General features: G+C 36.5%; 1 protein-coding gene across 3 annotated transcripts in view; it reads left to right on the top strand.

The window, feature by feature from the left end:
* The first annotated feature begins 203 nt into the window (after positions 1-203).
* The window catches only part of LOC139151415 (zonadhesin-like), a 34,215-nt gene continuing 22,268 nt past the window's right edge, over positions 204-12,150 (top strand). Inside the window, exons 1-5 of one of the 3 annotated variants that reach the window (XM_070724202.1) lie at positions 204-632; positions 7,141-7,205; positions 10,359-10,404; positions 10,729-10,820; positions 11,617-11,688. Coding sequence is in view for 1 of the 3 variants with exons in the window: in XM_070724201.1 (XP_070580302.1) it covers positions 554-632; positions 7,141-7,205; positions 10,359-10,404; positions 10,729-10,820; positions 11,617-11,688 (354 nt within the window). In the remaining 2 variants the exon portion in view is untranslated. Of the gene's footprint in view, positions 633-2,464; positions 2,511-7,140; positions 7,206-10,358; positions 10,405-10,728; positions 10,821-11,616; positions 11,689-12,150 lie in introns of those variants that run through there. The other 2 variants (XM_070724201.1, XM_070724203.1) reach the window with 2 other exon arrangements.

Genomic DNA, 12,150 nt, shown 5'->3' with positions numbered 1-12,150 from the left:
CACCTTGAACTCTACTTGTCGTAAGTACCGATTACAGGCGATTAGAACTCATGTCTACCCGCACCATGATTATAATATTCTAATAAATGGAGAAGAGGAAATAGTTTAAACACGTGACAATTCATCGTGCCAGGCGTACTATGATGGGTAAACAATTTTGCATAGCACACACATAAACCAATGACGTAAGCTCCGTCTGTGTTGGGATGTTTCCTAAAATTGCCATGATTGGCCTGTCAGTACATAAAGACTGAAAATCGCAATTTTCAACAAACTTGCTTACTTTCTACGCGAATTCGTATGCGTATAGCTCACCATTAAACTTTCAAATTTAATTTTTAAGGGCTGTTGAAAAATCAAAGTGTCAACCGCTTTGGATATTGTAAAAACAACACTAAAACGGAAAACATTATAAAACCTGGTTTAATGGTCCAACACACTGCGTGTTTCGAAATAAGTAAAGCCCCCACTACACCAGCTGTTGCGACCAGTCAGCTTATGACGACCTCTGCCATTGGCTGGCCCGCTACAAGATACCTGTCAATCAAGCTTTATGAACATCCTCCCCGTTTCTCCCTCATATCTGTCATCCCAGGAGAAAACTACTGACCTAGCCGGGCTCCAAAAACACGGTAGGATATTTTAATTAACTTCTCAGCGTTTGGTCTGTCTTTCATCCGCAGACATCTTTTTCCTCAATGTCGTATTTTCAGACTTCTGGTCATTTGAGATTTGGAAAAGAAAAATTTTACGCTAATGGACAGCGTGCTGTTTGTCATTTGGAAGAGCTGGAAGCGTTTTATCAAACAGCACATATATAATTCTGTCAAATTTCAATAATCGATCAAAAACCCTCGCCTGTCGGCTACTTTTGACAAGATGAAAATTTGATCATAATTCAAAGGTAGTCGATTTTGTTAAACATGAAGAACGTTTTTTGATGACAGAAGCCCATTTACACTTGTTCCAATTCGCAATCGATGGCTTCTGAAGTAAAACTGTAGATGTTAAAATTGAATACAATCTCTCTATCAACCACCATCCGCCATAATGCCGGCAGGTTGTGAAAAATATTGAAATAAATGTGAACATAATTCATCTTGCCAAAATTTTCATCTTGTTTTGGCCGACAGAATACAGTCTATCTATCAACCGCAATCAATGCAGACAGCTTAAGAAATGTTGAAATAAACCTTGACGTAAGCTTAATTAACAAATATATCCTGATATAATATATGAAATGATTTCATCCTTGGGAATCTTATAATGACCGTTGATCCAGGCTTAATAATTAATACTGAACATACAAATTACTGTCGATCAATTGGAATTTAAAAAGGACAAGTAAACAACTAGGCTTGTAAGATGATGACAGAAAAAAGATAACGCATGTATGAAAACTTACGACAAAATTTGTTGACGAAAACGTCAATTTTTTAAATGATTAGAGTACAACTCGTTCAAATAAAACTGGCGTTATTAAAAGGGATGGTAATCTTAAACAAAAACAACAACTCTACAATTTGGCATGTTAGATTTTACATATCTTGTCGATGTAGTGTTAGATTCGCAGTGACTAACACGGTTTTATACAATGGAATCGAAATCCGATTGTTGCATGTAAATTGGTGAAATCTTTTACGGGGGTAAGTGGCTATATTAAGTGGTGTTCAAAATTTAGATTGGGTGACGATGTTGTACATGGACACAGCTGGGATGTTCTATAATATCGTGACTCCTGCGCAATGATAAATTTTACCGTCGCTGACTTTTGTTAGTTTTCGAAAACATCTACAGAAAGAGTAAATAGTGTCATTGCGGATGCAGATAGAGTCTCGGAAGACCTGTCGTCATCCAGGATGTTCAAATCGTGTCAAAGGATCACGTGACACGTAAAACGTTATCTGTAACTTTTCCGTGTAGACTTCATGATAGACTGATACTGTGGGAAAATTCCTTGTGTCTATGATTTCATGGTGCCGTGATATTGAGTCTGCGCGTGTATGCATCACAATTACAGTAGAATTTAGTCGTCACTTTTTTATGTAAGGTTTACTGTGCGCTGCAAGTTTCACGCTGTTGATTTATGAAGGCCAGTTCGTACGGAAATGACTTCCCTTGAGATCCATCTCAGGAGAAATAACGCTAAAACATTGATTGGTCGTTCATACACATCCAATGTCACTTTCACGGCATCTCTTTGAAGAGAATTCCGATTTATTGACATTATCAAGCGGCCAACGATCACCACTAACACTGTAATTCGCCATTTTCTAACCGACATCATTATAACAAAATGCCCGAGCCATATGTTACACAGACGAGAAGAAAGGGACACTAATCCGTCTTGCTAACCCGCGCCTCTGTTTACTCATCATATGAATATTCATTTATGTCCGTATTAGTGGTGGGTTGTGCGCTACTTGACTGTGAATACACATTTCGGTTCAAATTGTTTAAGCTCAATTCAGGTTTAATATTTGCTTGCACAAGGGCTTGCAGAAAAAAAGGTACGGTAAATTTCTCATTTTCTGCAAATATACATATTATTCCTAAACATGTGGCAATAACCGAACACACAAAAAAAACCAGTTTATCGTTTTAAATATTCTTCCAAACTCTATTTTTAAATTTGTGATGGCAGCCCTAATTGCTAATTGATGTCTACTCAAGGTGACAATGAAGAAATTCAGGATCATCCTCAGAATTCAGGATCATCCTCAGTGAACACTTTTGCAAATCAACATTATCCTGGCGTCCCATTGTTACTAACTATAGAATTTACCCCGAGGAAAACGAGATTATTTTCGCAAGGAAGATTCGGCTAAGTGTCGTTTTAATTTACACCCGGCTCACATGTTACTGTATTGTGAAAAGGGGTGTGAACATTTCAGAGTTCATGACGAAAACCAAATAACGTAACGGACATGTATAGTGTAGACTGAAACCTGTCTACTACAAGCACATCTGAAAACGCTGTTTATTGTGTTCAAAGGGATAAAGTCGGAACTGCGCCCAAAAGCGCCCAAACAACCAATGTAAACACTGTATCCAAGGTACGATGGTGATTGATGAAAGTTGAAACATGTCTGTCATGATCTAAATCGCATAATTTAAATGTTGCAGCTATGATGATGAGGTGCATCTAGATATGGTGCACGAAATACATTGTTTGTAAACAAGAAACTCGCACAGGCGCAGTTCCGAGGACCGTTTCCCTCTACGTGTGGCGTCTCGTCGGAAATGTCCTTCATGAACAAGTGAAGGTGTTGTGCAAGTTGACATTTTAAAAATAAATTGTTGCATGTGTCGGTTTGTGGTAATCCCGCCTTGTTTTAATGAAACTGCCGTATTATGTCAAGTGTTTCGTTAATGTACTGTTGAGTGCTTTAAAACATTCTGATAGAGCTGAAGATGACGAAAAATTGCCTTTAATGTATGTATGTATGTATGTATGTATGTATGTATGTATCTATGTATCTATGTATCTATGTGGATGTACGCACATACACACATACATACGTTTGCTGTCAACTTTTCCTTTAACATACTCATATTTGCGTAGGGTTGTGCAATTTCTGTTGGCGGGAAGGTCGGAGGTTCGTCTTATTTTGAATATTTGGAGAACATATATCAGGTGAACGCTTATTTATCAGTTTTGGTTTACCAGCATTAATTATGGCATACGATGTATTTTGTGGGAACGCACGCTTACCATTCAACAGAACTGCAAACTTTACACAGCAAACAGCTGCTGCAACGGAAACGAATGAATTATTGGACGATTAGCGATGCCCTCTTTGGTATAAATATTGCCCAAAATATAACAGGCGCCTTAGGTTACTTTTGGAAATTTAAACAACCATTTGTTACTTTGAGAATAAACATATCTGAGCAGTTAATGCGTGAGTAAGACTGTTTTCAGCCATTTCTAAATTAATCATGATTTTATCTTCAGAAAGAACGTGTACATAATCAGAAAGAGGTGTTTTGAAGCCAAGTATTACACGCAGGTATTCTGGAATATCTCTGAGTTTACATAACTATTTCTTTATACATGCTGTCGAGTTTGATCAATCCCTGCAGCGTTCACAGGTTGACCATCAGCGCGATATTATTTTAATTTGTTGTTACACAACAGTGATAATTCACATTGATAACGATTTTATATTTGTTTTTATCCACAAACCAAATCTGTAACTAGGTACTTTACTGTCAGTGTACACGACACGTGATATTTCAAAGAGAGCAGTCGTGTAGAGCTGGGTGTATATATATATATATATATATATATATATATATATATATATATATATATATATATATATATATATATATATATATATAATATATATATATTACATATATATATATATATATATATATGTATATATATATATATATATATATATATATATATATATATATATATATATATATATATATATAGTTGTGTGTGTGGGTGTGTGTATAAATCATTAGGTAAACTAGGTATAACATCGACTCCGACTGTTATCAATCGCTTAGAAAATCGCTTTGGTGCCGACGGGACGGCCGGGTTAGGGAGGGATTTGGCAACAGATTTGAAAATAGATGCATAAAGGAGACTCACGTCTACGGCAGCTGTCCATCCGGTAGGGAGTAGCAGTCAATATAGAGTTTAAAGAGCAGTCGGAGCCCGTAGAGCTGAGAAAATAAAACGTAGAAAAAATAATTATGCCTTTGGGTGTTAGCCGAGAACTTCAGCAGTCTCAATGGACGGTTACCCTTCCCACAGGGCCTTAAATGTACGGAAACACGCACAAAGAAAGACAATAATTTGTACATGATTTTGATGCATTATATCATGGATAATACCGGTTATTTTGAGTGTAGAGTGTGTAGTAGCATACATACACACATACATCATGAAACAGAGTAAAATAGAGTCAGAAATATCACCGTAATTGTCACAGGGTCGTCTGCTCATTGTATGTCGATTTTACTTCAATATTTGTGAAGTTATGAAATAGACTGAAATTAAAAATTCGTCTGGAAAGTACCAACCATTGAATATTTTGTTTTTTGCTCTTGTAGATGAGACACTTTAACTTTAGTTCAGACTGCTGAGAGAGAGAGAGAGAGAGAGAGAGAGAGAGAGAGAGAGAGAGAGAGAGAGAGAGAGAGAGAGAGAGAGATACACTTTACATCATAAATAGCCCGAACACAGGTTTCAAACTGTTATTAGTTTAGTGTCGGCTGTGATGACGTAAAGATAACTGAACAAAATGCAAACTTGGCCACTTTGCTCTCCCCCCCCATGTGTATCATTTTTGGTGTACTTTGGTTTTGATCTATGTTTCCTTGGCTAAACGTACGTGACAGCTATATCCTTTTCCATCAATGTGCGATATACAAGTCTTCTGGGATTTCATATCGGAATTAGTCTTTTTCACGTTCAGTCGGTAAAAAAATTCCTGGCACAGGAAACAAGGCGCTATCGCAAATTACCAAGTCCGAAATTTGGCTAGACTTGAAGAAAAGAATACACACAGTTGCTATCTATAAAGGCTTCTTGAAATACGGCATAGAGGTCGAATCATCATTTGTGAGGGTCTCGGACTAATGGGAAATAAATAGTTTTGGTGGAATTCCCTTATTTCACAGGAGTTTTCTTTAACTGTCATCTGAACGGTTGAATTTATGATATAGGGTAGCTCCGTTGTCGGAAAGACATACACAGGCCATGTGGATGGTGACTCTATGTAACGAAAATTAACCAACGATGAATTCGATGTGTCATGAAAGCAATCTAGACGCTAGAATAGAATTCCTTGGTTGCATTTAGCGCGCATTTACCGAAAGGGGCATCCACTACAGTCAAGTCATTAAATAAAGAGCAGTTCTTGCAGGGATTGACAATTTTTTCGACCAATATTTTTCCTAAAACGCTGCGGGCTAAATGTCGCCTGAACGAGACGCTCACTATCATATGTCCTCTCTTCTCTCGAAATGACGCAGAAGTAAATTAATTTACCCCAAAAAAGACAAAGATGTCTCAAGCCTATACTTTATTCCTGAAGTATGTCTGAAATTCTATCAAGAGTCTACAACATCGTTCATTCAACGAGATGACGGATTGAGAGAGAATCTCTCTGACTTTACATATGGGAACTAGCAACTCTGATATTTCTCTGTGACCTCGGATGTCTTTCTGAGCCGAAAAGACTTATGCCATATTAATTGAGATGAACCTAATCATTCTACATCCATCCATCTATGATAATTTACATTATTCTTCCAAGACCCAAATGAAACGGGTCTGCGTCATAAGTGTGTGTATACGTGTGCTTGTTGGTTGAATGTACATCCTGAAGTCCGTTTTGTGTTGTACATCTAAGTAAACACAACATTGTTTATTCAGACTCCCAATGGAAAATCTAAAACTACATTATAAATACCATTGCTTCAGCCGATCCGGCTTACATCAGTTCGTAAATATTTACCATCGTCAGTATTCAGACGTGTTTTCTACGTCCATGGGTCCTACACATGAGATTAGTTCAGCACAAAGAATTCCACCAACAGCTGTGTCAGTTGCCATGGCGATGATGACGTTTCTACAAAGGTGGTTGTCACCGAACGTGACGCATATATTATATTGAACATTTCTGAACTTTTTAAAAGGACTAAATAATGTCCCCGTGTCCATAAAAGGTTATGCCATATATGTTATATTTTATTATATGTTATATAGCTATCATCTTTTACTCGATTTTCAAATCTGGATGAGCCCTATAGGCAATTTGTTTCATCACCCTCTCCCGTCTTCTGATATTCCGAAATAGGTAAACCATGCCCATAGCTTCAATTTGGGCAAAAAAGATATTGCGTAAATGTAGTGGCAATCTCTAAACAAAATGTGTACAGAAGCATGTTTCTTACATTAAAAATGTTCTTTTAAATACCAACATGATGTAGATTAAGACCCAGATTACTGTGGTTTTTTATTCAATATCTGTTTTGAGTTTAAGGGATACACAACAAGACTGCAGTTTCTTCAAACCGTTGTCTTATAAACAATCATGACATTCGCGACTATGACAGGTAATGAGAATTGAAATAAATTTCTTTACGTCGTTCTTATATCTCTCTTTTCAGAAATGATAACCTCGAAAACAGTTTGGTGCTTTATCTTGTTTCTTTGTGTAATCTCAGGAACCCAGGTGAGTCAAAAAGCTGTTTGGACCGATGTGTAGTAGGTTGGTGTGATGATTGACTCGTGTATTATGTGTATTTTTTGACAATTGCGTGCACATTGTTCTGGTATGTGTCTTTTTCGTGGATCTATGGTCGATCACACGTAAGCAGAATATAATCAGAGAAGAAATCACAAAAAATCGGTCATCAGAATATAATAATGTCACTTCTGACGGATAGTTCGAATGATTCGAAAAGCAAAATTTACAATTCTTACATTTTTTCAACATCATAAATAATGAATATTGCAAAATAGCCAGTCTTTAAAGTCTAGCTAAACAAATGCTACAAGATACTTACCCTAATGTTATAGTCGTGTTTTCCTGTCACTTGGAATCTTACCCATATTAAAGTTCATTTTTTAAAAGTGCTTGTTGTTGAATACATTTATTTATGTTGATGTGTACGTCATAGAAAGATCTAGCGGTGTCTAAGCCTTTACTTTAATTGCCCTTGGTTTTAGCTTTCTTCGATTATTTTCTTTAGCTACTTATACCATTGGTAGAGTGTTTTTGTTTGATATAAGTATGCTGTAAATATGCACGTAATTCATGATGAAGTAAAAAAATAAAAACACAAGTACCACTATCATTGTCAGGTACATATTATATTTGATATCGTGTAGACTTGCCATTCAGTATGAAGTTATTTAGATAATAAGATGATGACATTTTTCTGTTGGCTGCTTTTTGTGTGTCGTCGTGTCATTACAATGAAAACTTACCATATTCATCATCCATAAAATTGATCTTACTTTTGATCACGTAGTAGATTCTAGCTTCTTTCAACATGGCAGAACTCGAGATATGTAATTATATTTCCTTCTTTAGCCGCAGTCATTGCTAATTTCTTTTCGTCTTCTTTCAATAAAAACTATTTAAAACTTTATCGAAATACTTTTAAAAATAGATTAAACGCCAAGGGTTTCCATTTTGCAGTTACACAGCTCTGTGTCCGCAAGAATACACTTAAAGCCCCAGAAAATGATTTTTGATGGTTATTCCGGTAGTTTTGTTGCGTGTACCAACTACAAATACTGGCCTGCTTTCTGTAATAAAATAGATACACAAGCAATGTTCGGTTTGTTCAAGAGAGAAACATTTGTGATTTGCTTCAGGCGGTAAACCGAGAACCAGTATTGTAACTCTAAGTGTAAAGTCAATGTTGCTAAACCGAGCAAAAAGACTTGAACCCATAGGAATCTAGGGGTTTTTTTTTATATATTAACGATATAATTAGCCGTGGTAGACTATGCAACGTAAGGTAGCCTGTCAAAAATCCCCCGAAACATTTGGGATAATTTGAATCCACGTAGAAATTTAGGCAAAATGTATTACGCATATTTTGATGAATAAGACAGAGTGTTGGTAGAATGCGCCCCTAGGACAGATATTAAGACCCTTAAATTTGTCCAATTATTTTCTGATCTATCACTTGTGGGGTCTCATTTTGAATCCTATAGAAAAGAAAAACTTTCATCGTCTTAGTTTTTTGAAAATCGAAAATTTTGTTTTTCCCCATAGAGTTAATGCAGGGATGGCGGACATTTTGAATTTCAAATATCGGTAAATCTTGGGTTATTTGTTTTCTCTGGTACATAAAGTTTCACGGTGACCCCTGATTTTTATTCTTGATTTTGAAAGAGAACCATTAAAAGATTCATTGCAGAAAGTTTAATTATAGTCTTTCACTTTCGAGGCGCACATACCTCAATATTAAAATAGAAGGCCGAGTATTAAATCTGTTCGGACCACGATTGGAACTAATTTTGGATAATTGGATCTTGATATTGTTCATATTTCTCAAAAATGGTAGGTGCCCTATAGCTGAATGTTGCGAAAAGTACTCAAAAGAACTCATAAAAACAAGTTTGTAACGTAAAAAGAAAAGCAGACGAGCTTACATTTGCAGATTTTAAAGACAAAGTTCACCATCCAATTATCCCAAATTAGTTCCAATCGTGTTTCGGGTTGTTTTGTTTCCCTGGATAAAAGACAATAGAATCTGGAACTTTTGTGTCAACTATTTTAATAAATCACACAGCGGTTTGGAAGGGACATAAACAAAAGTAGTAGAATCATAGAATATCTTTATTCAATTCATATCAGGTAAACCACCAGAAAACTTGGGTTAAATTGTGAGGAGGGGGGGGGGGGTACACATTTAAATTATGAGGAGGGGGGTACACATTTAAATTATGAGGAGGGGGATACACATTTAAATTATGAGGAGGGGAATACACATTTCTTTTCATTTTTAAATACTGTGATTAATCAAAACTGCAAGAAGGTAAAATAGTCTAGAGCAGTGAGGAAACGATACTTGAGCGAGATTTCCATTCGAAAGCCTCCGTCATATCTTCAATGGTCAATTTTTGTAGATAGGATCAAAGATAGAATGCGCCCCGGGAACAGTTTTTTGGATTCTCAAATTTTTACAACACTTTTCTAGAGCGTTTCTTGTTTGGACTCATTTGAAGCTTGTTGAAATTTCCATCCATTATCTTTTGTGGAAATCGAAGTTACAATAGAGTTACCAAAATGTATACCGGCTATTTCTGTAGTTTCACTAATATTCCTCTCATGACACCAGTAATTCCACACGAACATAGATGTCTCCACAAATATGTGGACAAAGTCTGTCTGTGCATAGTTGAGGTGGTAGTACAGGAACAATGATAACCACACTTTACCTCGATATAATATTTCTAATAAATTGTTTCCTTTTCAATATGAGGTACAATGCGCCTCGGGGACAGATATTCGGATTCTGTGGGAGCTCATTTTTGTGTAACTGTGCAAGAAAAGATTTCACCAGCTTAGTTTTTCGAAAATCGAAAATTTCATTTTTCTCCGAAGAGTCAACATGAGGACTGTGGCCATTTTGAATTTCAAATATCGATACATCTTGGGTACTTTGTTTTTTGAGACACCTATTACTGATTGATTCGAAATATGTGACCTAAACAAGCTGCGGGTGATTTGCGAGTTTCTGAGTATGAATCGTTGAAACGTGATGACCTTGATTTTTGTTGGTCAAGCAGAAACGAAAAAAAATCCTGAAGAGCCAGAGTTGAGGAACTGAATATTTACATACAAATTGTTATTCGTTACTTTCAGGCACGTTCGAAAACGAGACGATTGCGCAGTATATACAGTCGAGCAGGTAAGAAAGCTATTACCGTCACGTCCTCATCATTAGAATGTAAAGTGACGTCATCATCAGCCATGGTTTCGGCAGTTCAGCTTTACACATGACAATGAGTCAATTGGATAATAAGTGCCTTCAAGAAAAGGAACCCGGAAACTAGATCTGTATAATTCGCAAATATCCCGATGCAAAAGCGATTTCATCCTGCTAAAACTCTTTGTGAAGCCTGTTGGGTGTATTTTAATGGTAATTCTTCATAATGGGCTCTCAAGTATACTTTATGGGCACTTCTAAATCATCGCAAACGACTCGATATTTAAACATTTTTCTTTTTCACAGGAACGAGATGTCTCAAATGCACGGAAGATGATGCACTCACATTTGAGGAATGCCTTCTAAGAGGGCAACATGAAACATGTTCACAGTCAAACGTAAGCAATCACTGCACATATTTTGCATTAATATCTACTCCAACTATAGATGATCTTTGCCCTGTCAATCGAGCATGATGGGAATCTTGGGCCAGCGTCAGGTTGGAGCTGACATGTATAAAGAATAACGACCATCGCAGAGCTACCATATTTTTGTATCATATGTCTATTAAGAGTGCACAGTGTCTATATTTAATCATCCTAAAATGACTAACTTGTGTTCGCTGTCATATGTGACTACGGTACTTCACTAGGGGTCAACAAATTTGAACAGCTGACGCGCTAAAGCCTCCTCAGTATGGCGTAGTGGTGCGGATCATCTAGTAATATTTGAACAGAAAGCAGAGGAGCAGCAAACAATGTATCGATTTTTGCGATTCCCAGAAACACTGCTTTTTTCTGTAACATTTTTGTTATGAACAGAGCAGATTTATTTTGTGAATCCACACATGAACTTTACTAAGGCATTTATGACGCACAATGCAGCTAAAGCTATAACGTTATGTTTAAAGTTTGAGTGCAATAACGACCTTATATGTATTTCCCAGTGTCGTTTTAGATGATTTATATTCATTTTAAATAAAAAAAGAAACTTTTTAGGTTAGTAATCATCACAGTTTCTGGAAATCTAAAGGGGATCTGGGCGAGAAGCCGATAAAATCGATCATATGCACAATTAAAATTATTAAATGGGTTTACGAAAAAACATGGTAATTAAAGACAGTTAAAGATGGTCTAAATCCGGTTTGAATATTAAAGATAACAAGTTATTGTGTCTTTTTTGTGTGTTCCTTAGCCCTCCTGTAAGACAGAACTTATAAACAAGGATGGACAGCTTTTATTTACATCGAAATGTATAGGATACGAGGTTAGTAAAATTAGTCTCTCTCTCTCTCTCTCTCTCTCTCTCTCTCTCTCTCTCTCTCTCTCTCTCTCTCTCTCTCTCTCTCTCTCATCCGATCGTTGACTCTGTGTCTCAATTGTTTTATATTGATTCTGCGCTTCCAACTTTTTTCCAGAGCATACTTTTAACATTAACGACGACGACAATGATGATCATGATCATGATGACGACACTAACTGTTTTGGTTCGCTTTACGTTAGTGATCTTCATGGATAATGACAATGGGATGCTGAGCAATACGATGACCGTGCAGGACACGACCGATAATAACCTCAATGATTTAATAATAATTTTGAACTTTGGAGGTAAAATTGGTCGTGTCACGAAAGTCTTGAAGTAAACTGCCATAGTAGAAGTGGTGATTACGACAGAGCACTTGTTTTGACGATAATCACGTTTGCGAAATTGGATTCTGTAAAATACCAA

The sequence above is a fragment of the Ptychodera flava genome, chromosome 15, assembly GCF_041260155.1.
Source record: "Ptychodera flava strain L36383 chromosome 15, AS_Pfla_20210202, whole genome shotgun sequence".
Lineage (NCBI taxonomy): Eukaryota > Metazoa > Hemichordata > Enteropneusta > Ptychoderidae > Ptychodera > Ptychodera flava.
Note: the sequence above shows the minus strand (reverse complement) of the source record. Positions and strands in the feature narration are given on the sequence as shown.